Genomic DNA, 19,264 nt, shown 5'->3' with positions numbered 1-19,264 from the left:
CTCCAATTCCTCTCCATCCAGAAATACAAGGGACCTCGGTTGTTGTATGTTTTTTTAACTAAACATCATGCACACTGTCTTTTTTGGGTTAAGCATGAGACAGCTTTGCTTAATAATAATGCAACTGTAAGTGAGATCCAGTTACTTATTAATAAAGAAACTACGGAACAGTGCGTAGTTTAAAACTGAGGGGGTGACCCTGTCGGACCTGCTGCGGTCCGGTTGACGCACCTGTGGAAAGGAAAGGAAGGAGGAGGGTTAGAGACTTACTAAAGAAGGGAATATGAAACAATGTGTTATTGTCATTTTCCTCTTTGTTCTGTTGTGAAGCAGAAATATGGCTTTTAATTTATTTAATCCTACATTAAGACAGGCTACAGAGAAAGGTTTAACTATGCTCCGTCATACTGTCATTACTGCTGTTGTTTCTCTGGACTGAAGTGTGTGTTGTTGTTGCTGGCCGCAGGTTGTCATGGTGACAGGAGTCACCTGTCTGTTTGTAAAGGTCCATCACAGGTGTGGTGCAGCTCAGTGGAACTACGGCTTGCAGCCTGTCTGGTGGGTGCTGCCGTGCTCCGCTGATAGTATTCAGGTTTTTCCAGTTGACTGGCTCCTGGTTTAAAGAGCAGCAGGACTGAGAGCTCTGCAGTCTGACCAGCAGCACCAGCATGGCCTCCAACACCACCACCATGGGGAACCTTCCCAGTAGGATTGGAATATGTACAACCATCCCTGACATCCTCTACCTGCCAGAACTGGTAAGAAATCACATTTCCCTTCTGCCGAACTTCTTTCTAAACAGCAGTAATCTTCTTGTTCAGACTATGATGTGTTTATTTAGAGGGCTTTTCCAGCAACTGCAAAAAAAAAAAAAAATGCAGGTTAAATTAAAATGTAGCAAATGTAACGAGAGCGTTGAGACTTCACATTTCCTGAAATGTGTTTGCTTTGTTTTTGATTGTAATCTTTAAGTGGAAACCATGTAGAGGCGCCAAAAGGCACAAATATTTTGCTTTGTTTTCTCTTGTGTTTGTCAGAATTGGGTAACAGGAGACTTTCTAAGTGAGGAGTGAAGCATATGGCCACAGATCACAAATAATCAACATCAAAATGGTGGAAACATTGCAATTCAGTGAAAGAAACCATAATACTCATGATGGAGTTCATGTTGCTCACAATATTTCTTTGTGGAATGCAAGTAAACGTTTTAACAATGCCCTTCTTTCCATTGTATCAAATGAATTACAATGAGTTGCTGCAAGTTCCTGTGCTGTATTTCTACTTCTACTGGTGGGGCTCAGTAGAGATAATCTCTTTGACCTCTGAAAATGAAATGAGTTTGACTCCTAATCCAGATAAAGGATATTACTTTATGCTTTGCCTTTATTTTGAAGGTGCTAGTTATTATATATTACATATTATTACATATTATATATGTTAGTGAGAGTGGGGCATCATTTGGCTTAGAGTCAGAAAAACAAAGCAGGGAGCCACTGAACTTGAACCAATGTAATGGAAAGGACCAAAGTCTCCGTTTCAATATGATTAAAATAAAAATTGATAAGATTCATCCCCAGAATATCTAAAGTTGTCCAGCTCCATGTAGCACGAGCAACAGCAACCCATCCTGCTCAAAGTCAGGAAAAACTTGGAAGGTCCACAGTGTGGTGAGACCCTCAGGGATAGTTTTCATGAGACGATTCAGATACTCCTGTGACTGTATGTACAGAATGCAGAGCAGATCTGATCTGGAACAGAGAACCAGTCTGACAGAGATCAAAGAAAATAAAGTCAGAGGCATTCAAGTAGCAGTAAAGTCATGGAATGAGGAGGGTATGTTCACTTGAATTCAAGCATAAATGCGTACACACACACACACACACACACACACACACACACACACACACACACACACACACACACATGCATATGGCAGCTGGTGGAAGAGGGCTGAGCCCCATGAATAATGCAGTCTGTCAGTCATTAGAAGTGTTGAGTGAACAAAGGCAGAGATGTGCAGCATGGAGCTGTAGACCCAGCCCCAAATACTGAGGAGCTCAACATGTAAAGCCTGGATCATGCTCTCCCCGGCGGCACTGGGGCGTCTATGCATCAACGTGCACACGCACTTCCTCTAATGCTCATTTCGGGCTCAAGCAGTGCACGCAGTAACTGGTGTAATGCTGGACCACATTGCACCAGTTTAAAGCCCTGATAGGACCAGGGGGCGGGGCCACATTCTCCAGTTTAAAGCCCTGATAGGACCAGGGGGCGGGGCCACATTCTCCAGTTTAAAGCCCTGATAGGACCAGGGGGCGGGGCCACATTACACCAGTTTAAAGCCCTGATAGGACCAGGGGGCGGGGCCACATTCTCCAGTTTAAAGCCCTGATAGGACCAGGGGGCGGGGCCACATTACTCCAGTTTAAAGTCCTGATAGGACCAGGGGGCGGGGCCACATTCTCCAGTTTAAACTCCTGATAGGACCAGGGGGCGGGGCCACATTCTCCAGTTTAAAGTCCTGATAGGACCAGGGGTCAGGGCCACATTCTTCAGTTTAAAGCCCTGATAGGACCAGGGGGCGGGGCCACATTCTCCAGTTTAAAGTCCTGATAGGACCAGGGGGCGGGGCCACATTCTCCAGTTTAAAGTCCTGATAGGACCAGGGGGCGGGGCCACATTCTCCAGTTTAAAGTCCTGATAGGACCAGGGGGCGGGGCCACATTCTCCAGTTTAAAGTCCTGATAGGACCAGGGGGCGGGGCCACATTACTCCAGTTTAAAGTCCTGATAGGACCAGGGGGCGGGGCCACATTCTCCAGTTTAAAGCCCTGATAGGACCAGGGGGCGGGGCCACATTCTCCAGTTTAAATTCCTGATAGGACCAGGGGGCAGGGCCACATTCTCCAGTTTAAAGCCCTGATAGGACCAGGGGGCGGGGTCACATTACACCAGTTTAAAGCCCTGATAGGACCAGGGGGCGGGGCCACATTCTCCAGTTTAAACTCCTGATAGGACCAGGGGGCGGGGCCACATTCTCCAGTTTAAAGCCCTGATAGGACCAGGGGGCGGGGCCACATTCTCCAGTTTAAAGTCCTGATAGGACCAGGGGGCGGGGCCACATTCTCCAGTTTAAAGCCCTGATAGGACCAGGGGGCGGGGCCACATTCTCCAGTTTAAAGCCCTGATAGGACCAGGGGGCGGGGCCACATTCTCCAGTTTAAAGTCCTGATAGGACCAGGGACCAGCGGGTTAAAGTGGCTGCATTGGTTCCCTGTCCATTTCAGGATGGATTTTAAGGTTCTTTAATTAGTCTTTAAATGTCTTAATGGCCTCGTTCCTTTCTATTCAGCTGATCTGTTTTTACCATCTGGACCCTCGGGGCCCTGAGGTGCTCTGGCAGTGGTCTATTGTGCGTCCCAAAAGTCAGAACCAAGACCCTCGGTGAGGCAGCCTTTAACCACTATGTCCCCCGGCTGGGTCCTCCTCCATCTTCGATGCAAACCTCAACGCCCACAGCATCCATCTACTGTGCTCCGTCGAGCCATGGAGCCTCAAAGAGAGCAGACCCCAGGTGTATAGCATTATGCATCATCGCTATGATTTATGATGGGTTAGCCTCTTCTTACTTCAGTTTGGTAGAGCAAGCTGTGGTAGAGGAGCTCAGTCCACTGAGACACCCTAAGTGCAGGAAAGAGCAGGTCCTTCATCCCCACTGCTGTCATACTGTCCTAAGTCCCAGGCTTTACTTCTTATTGTCTCATGCTAGCTGTTGCCAAAGCTGTCCGTCCCTGGGAGAGGGATCCCTCCATACTGTGGTTCTCCCCAAGATTTCTTCTTCTCCCACTGGGTTTCTGGAGTTTGTTCTTGCCGGATGTGAGGGTCTAAGGCGGTGGTTGCTTCGTTTTGTCTCGTTACTGTGAATTTGACATATTAACATTATGCTTATTCACTGTTTTTATTTTTACCAACCAATGTAACATCTTGAAGCCTCTGAGGCAGCTGCTGTTGTGATACTGGGCTGTACAAAAATAAAATTGAATTGAATTGAATACTGGACAACTCCACTATGGAGAATACTGCAATAACTCTGGACATTATAATGTCCTGCAACCATGGTGACTTTATAACCCCATAAGAAATCATGGACTCTTTATAAAACTCTCATTCTACTGCACTAAAACATATTTGTACATATAACACATATTAAGATTTGTGTTGTGTATAAAGTTAGAATTTTTCTTCCTTTAGATTTCTATTATTATTATTTTTATTAAGATTTGCACAGTTACTTATTGTTGGGGTTTATGATTGGTAATTGGGAATAAATTACTAAAGTATTGATTACTGAGAGTAATGGATTACTTTAGGTAATTTAGTTACATATTAATTTGGGTAAATTTTGATTTACCAATTAATAATTGCAGGTCATTAACAGTGGATCACCAATAACAATCAATTACGGCGTAATAAACTGTTTAAGGTGAAGCACCAAGTAATTTAACCCAACATCAATTATTATTAATCAGAATAAATGGTTATTTATTCATTAATAATGCTAAATAATCAGTTATTTGGGAATGGAGTAGACCACAGAGTGATTTAACCATTAACTTATTGATTAACAAGGTGTTATTAATTAATCAATAATGCCACAAATTACCAATTACTGGAAATGGGCAAATTACAGAAATGAGCTGAGGGAAGTTGTGAATTATGCATTAAATAAACCTGTGGGTTATTGAATTGATAATTCCGGGGCACCACCTCGTCAGAGGAACATTCATTACCAATTTTCAGTCTCAAAGATGGAAAGATAATTTAAGCTGGATGTTAATCTTTGGATAAACAACCGTTAAATTATCAGAGAAGGTGTGAGATCGAGCATAGACTGTCCAACCATGGGCATTTGTCACAAGACATCCAAAAAGAAGCATGAATCGTTCAGTTCAGTTAATGAGCGTTTATTAACAATGTCTATTACTAATTAACACATGATCAACAAAACAAAACATTCAAACTTGCAAGTCGTGTGTGTGTGTGTGTGTGTGTGTGTGTGTGTGTGTGAGCGTCCGGAGACGCACAGGAAGGGGCATTAACCCGTTCAGAGCGTGGCCCGATGGGGTCGGCTGTGTGGTCCTTCTTCCTGGAGGAAGAGGAGGTGTGTGTGATTGTGGGCGTGAGCGTGGGTGTGTGTGTGTGTCGGAGCGGCCACCCGAAGCGACAGGGGGCGATCCTGAGTCACTCACGAAGTAGGCGTGACTCGGGTCACGTTCGGGTGTTCGTGAGTGTGCGGATCGCTGAGGAGTCGGCACGTGGGTGTCCGCATGCGCGGTAGAGAGAGAGAGAGAGAGGATGAGGGAACGCCCGACGGGCGGCGCATCTGTGGACCCCGCGATCCACGCTTGCGTAGATGAGAGAGAGAGGGAGAGAGGATGAGAGAGCGGGGGAGTCTCTCTGGGTCCCGGGTCTGGGCTCCGCGAACTGAGTGAGAGCGGAGCGACGGTCCCTGTCCGGCTACCACGGGAGGGGTAACGGGGAGGGGCGGAGTGAGAGAGTGAGAGAGAGAGCGAGCGGGCGGGCGAGCGGCGCGCGTGCGTGCTCTCGACTCGAGGTCTACCGCGCGGTTCAATTCCCTACTCTCGGGTTAGTAAAGAGGAAAGGCGGAGGAAGATGAGCCTGTCTTCCTACCTCACACGCACAGATGCAGGGCTAGCCGGCATCTTGCGGGTCTGATCTGTGAGGAGGAAGCGCGTGCTCGTGAACGTGCGCACGGGAGCGCACGAGGAGAGAGAGAGATGGAGAAAGATGAAGAAAAGAAACAAAGGAAACAACAATGCATATATCATGAACGGCTTCAGTCCTGGTTCACAATAAAAACACACAAGCATTGAATCATCACCACTATCTAAGCTGCCTAAAGCCGCCCAGGTCTCAAACCTTGTGTGGTGGGGCTTTAACGAGCGGCTCTCCGCCGCTGTGGGTCCTGTGGCTGATGAGGTGTTCTGTGGGGAGATCAAAGCCGTCGCTCGGATCTCGATCGGGTTCTGTTGCGTCCAACAGAACCTCGGGCTCTTGGAGAGGTCCACGTGGAGGAAGAGGTCCCGGTTCCTCTGTCCGGGTCCTCAGTTGGGTTTTGGTCGGCTGCAGGGGGAGGAGAACGGAGGAGAGCTGAGCTCTAGCAGTGCGGTCCGGCTGGTGTCCTCGGTCCGCTCCAGGGGAGTCCCTGCCGTTCTGCTCCGCTGGGAAAAGGGGGTTCACCGGTGAAGAGAAACTGGTCCCAAAAGTCCCGGCCAGCGGGTCCGTTAGGTACCGGGTATAATCCGTTGGAGAGACGGCTGTGCGTCCTTCCTGGATAAAATTCTTTTAGAACTCTGAAGATGGAGGGCGGGATCTCCACTTTTGAGTGGCGGTCGCTCAGCCAATCAGAAGGCGATCTGAGTCCTCCCTCCGCTGCTCTGGGGAGGAGCCTCACGAGCGCCCTCGTGAGGTTGGCAGTGGTATTGCACCCTTATCTGGCTTCTTTGTTCTGTGAGGACAGATAAGCGGCCATTACATGAGGTTTCTTTGTTCTGAGCACATGGTGGAGGAGATGGGCAGCCATCTCAGGTTCTGGGGAACAAGATGGCTGGGGCCTCCTGCTGAGAGGAAGAAGTTTCTCTCTTTGTTCTAGAGAGCTTCAAAGTCTGCTGCGTCTCCACCACAGCGGGGGTCATGTCTCCTTCATGACGGGGGACAGTATTCGCAGACAACATGACTCCGGGTCATGCCTTAGCTGGGTCTGTCCATCAGTGCGTCCCCAACATCCCCCCTTTGGTCCGAAGAGTGGGATTCGGTTCACAGTCTTTGGAGCAACGTACGGGACGAATAATCCACAGATTCTGTGAAGCATAATGTCCATAAACAGTCCAGAGTTCAAACAGTTCAAGGTTCAAACAGTTCATGTTGAAACAGTTCATGTTCAAACAGTTCAAGGTTGAGAGGTGAGCACCTGGGCGGTAAGGCAGAGGGGAACCTGGGCAGGGCTCTCAGTTGTTGTTCTAATTAGCTACATACACATACTCGCTTCATTTCAGACAGTTGGATCACATGTTCAAAATGGAAGAGTGAAGGTGTAGAGCAAAGAAAAGAGTAAGAAAGGAAGCTGGTTGTTAGACCAAGGTTAGTAGGTTATTTCCGCCCCCCGGGGGGAGTAGGAATAACCCGTGGTTGGTATGCGCATTGCCTTACGACGCACGGTGATATCAGAATCAGGGCTACAGTCTGGTCTGTAAATTTGGATGGTATACGCGGTGCGGGAACCACGGCCGTGATGGTGAGTGAGTGTTGGTGGTGTGTTTGGAAGTGTATGTGTGTGTCACCCTCCCAAATCCAACATTCAGTACGGACTTAGACATTACACTTTCTGCTTTATGCTAATTAGGTTTTGTGTAAAACCCAACTCTTGGCTCTGTTGGCTAACAGAGAACGGAATGGCACTGCCGAGACTCTGTCAGAGGCACCTGTGAACGTTGTATAACCGTGGCGGTGTTAGTTCTGGAAATCTGCTCACCCGGGGTTAGTATGCTAAGTACGGTGGTGTTTCACCTATCCTGAGGCTGCTAACGGGGGAAGCTTCTGATTTCTGACTACTCACGCAGGTTGTTCTTCATGGTACTTCACAGTCTTTCAGGCATGCAAGGTGTTATTGAAGCAAAGTGTAAGTTTACAGCGACTATGGACCCTGAACGGTTACTCGAACCTCATCATTAGTCACTAGGTCAGGTGGATGACGTGGGCAGGACTCGGGCATGCATGATGTTAGTTGAACATGGCAGTCTACTGGACCCTGCTAGTGACCTCATTACTCTACCCGGGTTAGAGGTCCTCCCCCCTCGCCAGGCGGGGAGCTGACCTCCGGTACCTGAGGAGTGAATGGTTTGACGAGTTTGATCTGGTTTGTGTGGACCCATTTGTATCCTGGGGGCTATCTGGGCTTCAGGATTCTGATCCAGTCAGCCGCTGGTGACAGTTTCCCCACGGTCTCAAATGGTCCTGACCACCCGAGGTGGAACATTCTGGAGGTTCCTGCTTGCTGGGCCTGTCTGACGTAAAACACTTGGCCGGCCACCTGGTGCTCTCTGCGGGTGCCGCGCGACCCAAGTCGGCCTTCGCCCCTGGAACGCTGGCCTCCAAGTCTCCTTGGGCCCATGAGAAGGTGGTTCGGGTGTGTCTACGCAGGTTGGCCGCGTTTTGATGTGCAATGTGGGCGGTGGCCACACTGACACCTTCAGGGTGGTGCAGGATGTGCAAGGGAGGTGTCATTTCTGTGTCAGTCATCAGTTCGAGGGGAGTGACTCTGGTGGAGTGGTGCGGTGTAGACCGGTTGGTCATCAGCACCAGGGGGAGTTTCACGTTCTGGTCTTTACCACTTCTACCAGCATGCTCTCTGGGTCTGCTGGTAATGGTTGGGTTGGTTCTTTCAACCTGACGAGATGACTGAGTGTGGTATGACAGGTGGAAGCTTACTTCCACCCCCCAGATGTCGTATCGGGGTGTCATGACCTGTGACACGGAATGTGTGCCTCTGTCTGTGTTCCCAGACGGAGGGAGGCCCCAGCATCTGAACCGGTGGTTCAGGAACAGGGCCGCGGTTGTGATGGTTGCGTCACTGGGCGCTGGAAGGCCTTCAACCCGCTTGGTGGAGGAGCAAGTGACGGTGAGGAGGTAGTTTTTACCTCTGGAGGATCTGGGGCCGGGCCCGATCCAGTCAACTTGCGGATGAGACCACCGGAAGATAACCCCCCTCCTTAGGAGTGGAGCTCGGTTCAGTGGTCTTGAGGGTTGAAATTGACATCGGATGAGGCGGCTTTGGGCGTAAAGCTCGGTGTTGTGGGCCATTGTGGGCCGGTATGCCACCTGCTGGGGAGTTCGGAGGGTTGCGCGGGGGCCATGGCGGCCGCCCACCGGGGAGTCATGCGCGTGAGCTAACATGGCACCTCGGTGGTCGGTTGGGACCGCCCCCCGGGCGGGTCCCTTGCCGTTGGTGTGAACTAACGGGCCCCCCTCCCGTGTCAGGTGTGATAGATCACGGGTGAAGGTCTGTAGTTGAGTTGGCCCGTCCGGCGGGACGCGTGGGACTCCATCCGTAGATGTGTTCTCCACACGCTGTCGGAGGATTCCGAGCACGGGGTCCTGCTCCTGCGTCGTGATCAGGTCGTCATCGCCCAGGTTCCGTACCAGGTGGAGGGTCTGCGCGTTGGCGCCCCCTGGTGTTTCCCTGGCCTGACGGCGGGTGACGGCGTGGACCACACACGACTGCAGAGCATAGAGCCACTCGTGCTGGAATTCCCAGCGTGTTCCCTGTTTTACTCCCAGCTTGGCTAGGTGTTCTGCCTCATCATCTCCAGCTTTGTCCGGACCTGTGACATGGGAATGACCTTTGACCCTCTCAGGGTCCACTACCATTCCTTTGTCGGTCACAAGCTGGTTGCATGTTGAAAACAGTTTTGACTGTTTGACGTCTTTGTTCCAGGCATTTCTCATGCCGTTCGCCGTCCCGGTGGGGAGGTGCGACGTGGAACTATGGCGGGCATAGTTCAGGGTGGAACAAAGCACCAGTTGTGTGATGGACAGTTTTGCTGCCTGCTGCAGTGCTGTGAGCACCGCTGGCGTTTCAGCGTACTGATTGGTCTTAGGGCTCAGCTGGAAATGACTTGGCAGGTCACCGTTTTGACCGATCCAAACAATACCCACACCGGCCCTAAGCTGGCTGTCATGGTGGAATGAGCAGCCGTGGACATAGACTCGGGGAAGACCCTGACAGACGTCCTCATCATGGTGATGATGAGGGGAAGAGAGGGTCTGAGTCGTGACAAGGAGAGGTTTGATGTTAGACTGTTCTGTACAGTCACAATGCTGACGCTCAACCAGGCTTTGGCCTGCGGCCACTTTCTGGTTCTGAGCGTACTCGACCTCGGTGTCATAGCCTTTAAGTGCCATCATTCCTGAGGCAATACGGCTGTTCGAAAAGTGAGCCAGGAGCTGGCTCAAGACGCGTTCGGTTTCGGCTGAATGGTCCTCCGGGGAGCGGCTCCTCATGAGGATGTCACCCACATAGATGAGGCTGCTGCCGGTGGCAGCGTCGCTCAGGGCTTTGTGGGGAAAGATGGTGAACTCTGATGGTGGGTTCAAGTAGCCGAATGGGCACCGGTTCCAGGCATGCTGGCGGTTGCCGAAGGAAAAGGCGAGTCTGTACTGGTCAGCGGGGTCCACCGCCATGGTGGGCCGCCATTTACCCTTGGGTTTTAACGCTGGCCAGATTGGTGAGTTGTGGGTTGAGCTGCACTCTTGGTTGAGGTTCTCCTCCGGCGATCCGTCAAGGATCCTCTGCGCTGACTCGTAGGCAGCCGACCGAACTCTGCACTGCCATGCAAAGGACGGTGGCGGACCGGGGTCAGTGGGAACAGGCACAGGGTGGAGGTCGGTGACCCCACCGTTATGCGAGTCCCGGGCGAGGGTCGCTTGAAGATCACGGAAAGCACCTCTGAGCCCGTTTCTCCGGTTCCGAGTTGCGAGAACATCCGCTTCTGCAAGCTGTCGCTCGATCGCTGGCTGGGAACCGGAGCAAGGCTTTCCGAGTGCATGCTCAACCGGTTCACCGGGTGTACTTGTGTCTCCTGGCTGGACTGCCAGGGTGTACACGATCATGTCACCTGTCGTACCCGGGGTTGCATCACAAACTGCCTCCTGCTCGACGGCGTTATGGCGGCTAACTGTGATCACCCTGGTCGGTACTGTAAAAGAAGCGTCACTGAGCACGCCGTCCCTGTTTAAGGACGGGGATTGGTCGCCGATGGCTGGGACCAGTGGCTCAAAATGGTGGAACGAACTGTCGGTTGGCACCCTCGGTGGTTGCCGTGCAGTCACTTGAATCACAATCTGTGTTGGATTCTGGACTAGCAGGTAGGCTGAACGACGGTTCAGCTCAAGAAGAGGTGTGCCACAGATCGTTAGATGAAGGTGACGAAAGCGGGGCAATGGTTGGAGAAGGGCCTGTGGATCAGGCATTTTCTGCCCCTGAAGGAGTGTCAGGTGAATGGGGACCCCTGCTGGTCGTGCCGGGGCTGTGACTTCTGTGTCGCGGGCCACATGACGCGCCTGCGGGCTGGTTTGGCCAGATGCCAGCTCTTCTGGCTCCGCCGTCAGCGGCTGCGGGTCAGTGCTCGGTGGCGACCACAGATCTTGGTTCACAGCGTGCAGTTGGGTCCCAGGCCTGAGAAGGAGGTCCACCCTGGTGAGACCAGGGGGACACAGACCATAAATTATGCTCATACGGTGCATGGTTTCTTTCTGTCCGGCGCGCACGGACAGAACGCATATGCCGATGGCCTTAATGGAGGTCTGGGTGGAGCCTGCTGAGAGTCGGTGGTGACTGTGTTGCACCTGCTTGGGAGGTGCATCGTGCGAGCACGAAAGCTTCAGCAGGTCCACGTCGATGGTGGATTTCTTGGACCAGAGGTCCAAGAGTGTCTCAGGAACTGAAGTTCCACTTAAATGTACTCCTACCACGGCGTGGAGGCTGTACAAAGGAGAGCTCATGGGTTTTAGTGAGCATAAACGAGACGGGTAATCCTGAAAGCGGTTTTGGGTCTCAGCATGTGGTGGCTGGTGACTGAAAGGAGGTGTGGTCAGCGGTGTCTGCAAGCTGGATTCTGGGAGCGGCATGAGCATCGGTGTCGGACCTCGGGACTCGGTGACAGCGACTCTGCTGTTGGAAGCGGCCTGGTCCATTTCTGGACCAGATGGAATCGGATCGCTGATTTGGGCTCGCGGGTGCCCAAGATGGTGATCGATCAGCAGCGCTGGTCGGTCGAGGAGGTCGTGGCCGATGACTCGTGGTTCTGTGTTCAGTGTGGTGACGTCGGTGGGTTGCACCAATGATGTCTCTTGGAACATGATGTTCACCCAGACCGATGGTGTTGTGGGTGAAGAATCCTGAGTGTAGCTGGTGATGCTAACACTGCAGGCTGCCGCATGAGATGGTTTACCAAGAGAGAGCAGGGTTCTCCAGACCACTGCGAAAGTCACTGAACACATGAATGTTGTTTCAGACCCAGAATGAAGCAGGGCAGAAATGATGACAAACACCTCTACCACCATGGTGGTGTACATGCGCTTGAGATGATCTCTGCGCTCAAAACGGCTCAGGAAAGTCAGGAACGGTAAGTCTGAGGGCTGGAGATCGGTGGTCTTGGCCCCCCTCTTTGACTTACCGAACTCCCTTCCCCAACCCACAGGGGGAGCCCTGTGAGCGGCGGGGAGGGAGTCTCGGCCTAGTCAGGCGAGGAGGGGCTGGTGGTCCTGCACCCCCCTCCGGGAGGTCAGGTCCAGGCCCTGTGTGGCTGCTTGAGTGCAGGTTTTCATCCACTGCTGCAGCTCTGTTCTCAGGTCGTCCCCTAGGGGGAGCCCTTGGTTCTTTTCAGACTCACCTCTCCATGTGTGGTTTGGGTCTGACCCCCTTTTGTGTTGAGGGTTCTGTGGACCCGGTTTCACACCCATGTGACCTGGTTGTTCACCCTGGTGTCGAGGCGGTGGGTGTGTATTAGACCCTCCTATGCCAACCGCTTTGAAGGGAGGGAACTCACGACCTTCAGATCGCTGGTTTGTGCTGCCTGTCGCCTGGATTCCATGGACTCTGGCGCCACCTACAGGCTTTGTGCCGGTATGGCGTTGACGCTGCTCCCACACCAACTGCGCACGTCTGCGGAGTTCTGTCATGGTGTGTCCGGCGGTCCTGGAAAACAGAGCGACATTGAACCTCACACGGCCGTGTGGGTTATTAACAAACATGGACCAGGGTGCATGATCATCCTCCAGCTCTGGTTCTGTGCGGCTATCTCTCAGGTGTCTGTAAACCTCCCCTGGAGGTTCAGACTTTTCATGGGAGATCACGCGGTGACCAAGTATCGCGGAGGCAGGGTCAATGTACACTTCACTGAGCGCCTGATGGAAGTCAGGGTGTCGGTCTCTGATGGAGGGTGGAAGTGATTCCATGCACACATGGCTGCTTCTGGACTTTTTCTTCCAGAAAAGCTTCAGCTTTTCATGAGTGGAAGCGGAGGGAGAGTCCAGGAAGAGCCGCTCGACCTCTCGGAGGTAGTCCTCTATACTAACCTCCGAACTACTGGGGTCGAAGCGATCAATGTCTCTCACCAGGGATCCTGACTGGCGGGTGCTCGGACCACGCCCCCTGGGAGAGCTGAAGCTGTCAGAGTCTGCTGGGTCTAACTCTGACCGATCTCGGTGCGGATACAACCGAGGATCTCTAGGCCGGTGAAAGTGGAGGCTACTGGGGTGGATGGTCTCCACAGTAGCCAGGGGTCCAAAGCTGCTGGCACCGCGGGGGGCCTGCAGTGAAGGAGCGGCGGGAACGCCAAGGTGCACGCCGAAGCGGCGGGACCCAGATGGCAGGGGACCGGCTGGAGGTGGAAGCTGAGAGACCTCAGCGTAAGAAGCGGGGGAGGAAGCATGATGGTGATGTGGAGCAGAATCACTTACGTCATGGTAATATACGGTCTGCATCCATGCTATGACACTCAGCTGGCAGACGATGTCGAGCCTCCCTGATCGGGTTGCTTCAAGATGACCCTGGTTGGGGTCGGGCTGTCCATCTGACTGGACAGGTTGAAGATCACATCGCAGGTCTGCTCCTCCCTCCCGAGGAGCGCTGAGCTGTGGCTGGACCGGGTCCCCGGTCCTGTCAGCGGATGGGAGGTCGACGACCTCGGATGATGTTTCTGAAAAACCTGCGGTATATTTCTCCTCTGGTGGTGGAGGAGTGATGTGTGACTCTGGGAGCTCCACAAGGTGGTTCTGGCCCGGCCGGGCCAGGTCCTGTGGGTCCGTGACGTCACAGGTCAGCTGATCGTTTTGATGTTGCAGCTGAAACAGATGCACTTGGGCTTTCTGAGCTTGGAGCTCGGCTTTACGCTGGCAGAGTAGCGTAAGTTCGTTTAAAGTGCTTGTAATGACGCTCGGCTGGATGCCGTCCGGCTGGGTGAGCTTGTCAGTCAGCCTCCGGATCTCTGCGTCGCACTCTTCAATGCTGAAGTCATTGAAGCGTCTTCTCTCTGGCACGGAGAGGCATGAGAGCACTGCCGCTGCTGTGCCATGCAGGGCTGGCTCTGGAGGCGTCCGCAGCGCCTCTGCTGCTCCTGATGTCTGAATGCTCTGATTATCCATGATAATAGAGGCTTACACTCAATATCAGATGAGCTTGCTTGTCACAACCACAACTGACTTTGTTCGGCAATGTTGTAACACGTTCCCTGAAAAACCAAATTCTGCCAGAATAAAGTTAACAGCAACGAAAAACAACAAAGGAACAATTCAGGTTTTGGAGTCTTGTGACAAAGTCTGGTTTAAAACAGCCTCACACGGGCCGCACCAATATGTTGGGGTTTATGATTGGTAATTGGGAATAAATTACTAAAGTATTGATTACTGAGAGTAATGGATTACTTTAGGTAATTTAGTTACATATTAATTTGGGTAAATTTTGATTTACCAATTAATAATTGCAGGTCATTAACAGTGGATCACCAATAACAATCAATTACGGCGTAATAAACTGTTTAAGGTGAAGCACCAAGTAATTTAACCCAACATCAATTATTATTAATCAGAATAAATGGTTATTTATTCATTAATAATGCTAAATAATCAGTTATTTGGGAATGGAGTAGACCACAGAGTGATTTAACCATTAACTTATTGATTAACAAGGTGTTATTAATTAATCAATAATGCCACAAATTACCAATTACTGGAAATGGGCAAATTACAGAAAATGAGCTGAGGGAAGTTGTGAATTATGCATTAAATAAACCTGTGGGTTATTGAATTGATAATTCCGGGGCACCACCTCGTCAGAGGAACATTCATTACCAATTTTCAGTCTCAAAGATGGAAAGATAATTTAAGCTGGATGTTAATCTTTGGATAAACAACCGTTAAATTATCAGAGAAGGTGTGAGATCGAGCATAGACTGTCCAACCATGGGCATTTGTCACAAGACATCCAAAAAGAAGCATGAATCGTTCAGTTCAGTTAATGAGCGTTTATTAACAATGTCTATTACTAATTAACACATGATCAACAAAACAAAACATTCAAACTTGCAAGTCGTGTGTGTGTGTGTGTGTGTGTGTGTGTGTGTGTGTGAGCGTCCGGAGACGCACAGGAAGGGGCATTAACCCGTTCAGAGCGTGGCCCGATGGGGTCGGCTGTGTGGTCCTTCTTCCTGGAGGAAGAGGAGGTGTGTGTGATTGTGGGCGTGAGCGTGGGTGTGTGTGTGTGTCGGAGCGGCCACCCGAAGCGACAGGGGGCGATCCTGAGTCACTCACGAAGTAGGCGTGACTCGGGTCACGTTCGGGTGTTCGTGAGTGTGCGGATCGCTGAGGAGTCGGCACGTGGGTGTCCGCATGCGCGGTAGAGAGAGAGAGAGAGAGGATGAGGGAACGCCCGACGGGCGGCGCATCTGTGGACCCCGCGATCCACGCTTGCGTAGATGAGAGAGAGAGGGAGAGAGGATGAGAGAGCGGGGGAGTCTCTCTGGGTCCCGGGTCTGGGCTCCGCGAACTGAGTGAGAGCGGAGCGACGGTCCCTGTCCGGCTACCACGGGAGGGGTAACGGGGAGGGGCGGAGTGAGAGAGTGAGAGAGAGAGCGAGCGGGCGGGCGAGCGGCGCGCGTGCGTGCTCTCGACTCGAGGTCTACCGCGCGGTTCAATTCCCTACTCTCGGGTTAGTAAAGAGGAAAGGCGGAGGAAGATGAGCCTGTCTTCCTACCTCACACGCACAGATGCAGGGCTAGCCGGCATCTTGCGGGTCTGATCTGTGAGGAGGAAGCGCGTGCTCGTGAACGTGCGCACGGGAGCGCACGAGGAGAGAGAGAGATGGAGAAAGATGAAGAAAAGAAACAAAGGAAACAACAATGCATATATCATGAACGGCTTCAGTCCTGGTTCACAATAAAAACACACAAGCATTGAATCATCACCACTATCTAAGCTGCCTAAAGCCGCCCAGGTCTCAAACCTTGTGTGGTGGGGCTTTAACGAGCGGCTCTCCGCCGCTGTGGGTCCTGTGGCTGATGAGGTGTTCTGTGGGGAGATCAAAGCCGTCGCTCGGATCTCGATCGGGTTCTGTTGCGTCCAACAGAACCTCGGGCTCTTGGAGAGGTCCACGTGGAGGAAGAGGTCCCGGTTCCTCTGTCCGGGTCCTCAGTTGGGTTTTGGTCGGCTGCAGGGGGAGGAGAACGGAGGAGAGCTGAGCTCTAGCAGTGCGGTCCGGCTGGTGTCCTCGGTCCGCTCCAGGGGAGTCCCTGCCGTTCTGCTCCGCTGGGAAAAGGGGGTTCACCGGTGAAGAGAAACTGGTCCCAAAAGTCCCGGCCAGCGGGTCCGTTAGGTACCGGGTATAATCCGTTGGAGAGACGGCTGTGCGTCCTTCCTGGATAAAATTCTTTTAGAACTCTGAAGATGGAGGGCGGGATCTCCACTTTTGAGTGGCGGTCGCTCAGCCAATCAGAAGGCGATCTGAGTCCTCCCTCCGCTGCTCTGGGGAGGAGCCTCACGAGCGCCCTCGTGAGGTTGGCAGTGGTATTGCACCCTTATCTGGCTTCTTTGTTCTGTGAGGACAGATAAGCGGCCATTACATGAGGTTTCTTTGTTCTGAGCACATGGTGGAGGAGATGGGCAGCCATCTCAGGTTCTGGGGAACAAGATGGCTGGGGCCTCCTGCTGAGAGGAAGAAGTTTCTCTCTTTGTTCTAGAGAGCTTCAAAGTCTGCTGCGTCTCCACCACAGCGGGGGTCATGTCTCCTTCATGACGGGGGACAGTATTCGCAGACAACATGACTCCGGGTCATGCCTTAGCTGGGTCTGTCCATCAGTGCGTCCCCAACATTATTCTTTGTATGCGCCTTTCATCATCCCCCCCGTGTCCTACGAGCCTCTGTAACAGTAAATATCTCCATGGTGAGGTAAATAAAGTCTATTCTATTATTTTCAACTTAAAGATGTAAATCCAAAGTCCCCTGAGGCAGTACAGTGATAAACACTCATTACAGCCAAGTCAGTGAGTTCAAATCACCGTCCACCATCAAACTGGTGCCCTGTCGTCTAGACTCTCCCCTTTCTCATGGTGTCTATGTAGAAAGGACGAAAAAGTATTATATGGATTTACACTTGCAAAACCAGGATCTGCTCATCCTTTGTTGCCTTGAGTGTCAATAATGTGAATGCGACAGGATGTGAGTCCTATGAGGGCTTTCAAAATAAAAGAAAAAAAATTCTGAATTATGGGTTCACAAATATTCATACAGTAAATTTGAAAATACTTTATTCAGGATTATTGTAGAAATAATTTGGTGCAATAAGAGTATTACACATTGCATACAAATATAAGTCTAAACTTTTATATCACTATCAATTAAATGTCTTAAAATGTAGTAAACAGTGTAGCTTCCTGAGGAAGGTGAGATCCTTCAACAAGTGCAGCGCGATGTTGGAGATGTTCTACCAGTCTGTAGTGGCCAGTGTTCTTTTCTTCGCTGTGGTTTGCTGGGGGAGCAGCATGGGAGCCAGCGATTCCACCAGACTCAACAAACTGATCAGGAGAGCTGGCTCCGTGATCGGCTGCAAACTGGACACTGGAGGCTGTGGTGGAGAGAACACTGAACAAATTGCGAGAGAAGGGGTCTCAATAATGGGCAGTGGTGATCCACGAAGACCTGGGAGTTCTTGCTATGTCCGTCGGGATGTTGTGTGAGTCAATGAAAACAGCAGTAACACTCTGTATGACCTCCTGTCCTATCCGGAGGAGTTTGTGTCTGCTATAGATAGTTTTCAGATTATCTATGAGTCTGTTTTCAAAGTACTGGCTGGGAGAGCAGTTAGCTACAGCTACAGTGAGCACCGCCATGACCAGAATCCATCCAAGTGTCAGGGTTGAGCTCATGGGAGGTATTTGCCTGCGCCTGCCAGAACGCCAACCCCATGTGTTGGATAGTCCAAAATAAACCAACACAGCATTATAGAAATTGCAACCCAACAGCAAATAACTCAATTTCCAACAGAAATAATCAAGTTAATTGGTTTCTGATGAAAATAACCCAATTAAATTAACCAACAGGCTCAACCTAGCAGTTTGGTTGAATCCAACCCAGCATTTCTTTATGTATAATAGATCCTCTACATTTTATAAATTAAAATTAAAGATTTTGTGACAGGCATCCTCTCACAAGTATTTGTCTCCACAGATTTTTGGCGGTCTGGTCTGGATCCTAGTTGCATGCACATTGGTGGTCCCTCCAAACCCCCAGGGCTGGGTCATGTTCGTGTCCGTCTTCTGCTTTCTCATGACGTTTATCTGGCTGGTAGTGTTTGCCTGTGGAGGACACAACAACAAGGGCAGCTGGGCTGCAGCAGTAAGTCCACCACACACTCCATCAGAGTTTATACAGAATTTCAGTCCAATTTCATTGTCTGCCTGCCAGTTTCTTCAAAAGACACAAGCAACCAGTCATTGAATCAACCAATCATTGAAGAAATGATTTGTTAAGACTGAGCTAGAAATGTGGCCGTGGGGACAAGAGAAAACTTTTTTTGGTTTTAACTGAAATCCCGTCCTACTCTAGGCCTCTCCAATACACACCCATTATAAACTCCACAAACTGCTGAAATTGTCTCCACACTTTAAAGCTCAGTTTAAATTTGATAGAAGATATTGAAATGAGGTTTTCATTTTTAGATAAAGAGCAAAAATGGCAAAATTCTGATATTGTAATGATGGATCTATGTGAAATAATGCAAGGCATGATGGACTTGAATTTTTTCATTTTTTTCCAGTCAGCTCTTTCAGCCAGGGGCAGGCACAAAGAATAACTTTGGTAGCTTTATGGCAACGGTTGGTTTTATTTTCAAATCAAATCAAAGTGTGTTTATAAAATGCTTTTCATCCATATAATAACACAAAGTGCTTTGCAGGATGAAAACAAATCCCAAACCCCAAAGCCCACCTGACCACACCCCACCATACCCAACAGAAACCCCTTTATCCTCCCTACATTCACACACACACACACACACACACACACACACACACACACACACACACACACACACACACACACACACACACACACACACGCTCAGTCTTGTATTTCTATCCTTGTGGGGACCATCCATTGACTCCCATTCATGTCTAGCCCCTAACCCTGACCCTCA

At 50.8% G+C, this 19,264-nt stretch overlaps 1 protein-coding gene across 1 annotated transcript in view; it reads left to right on the top strand.

Annotated features, from left to right (window-relative positions):
- The first annotated feature begins 543 nt into the window (after positions 1-543).
- LOC115390458 (myelin and lymphocyte protein-like) overlaps positions 544-19,264 on the top strand; it is a 30,049-nt gene continuing 11,328 nt past the window's right edge. Inside the window, exons 1-2 of the mRNA XM_030094340.1 lie at positions 544-758; positions 18,298-18,465. Coding sequence (XP_029950200.1) covers positions 669-758; positions 18,298-18,465 — 258 coding nt within the window. The 5' untranslated portion in view covers positions 544-668. The remainder of the gene's footprint in view (positions 759-18,297; positions 18,466-19,264) is intronic.

This window comes from Salarias fasciatus, chromosome 6, assembly GCF_902148845.1.
Source record: "Salarias fasciatus chromosome 6, fSalaFa1.1, whole genome shotgun sequence".
In the NCBI taxonomy this organism is placed as follows: domain Eukaryota; kingdom Metazoa; phylum Chordata; class Actinopteri; order Blenniiformes; family Blenniidae; genus Salarias; species Salarias fasciatus.
This window is presented reverse-complemented; position numbering and strand designations above follow the sequence as displayed.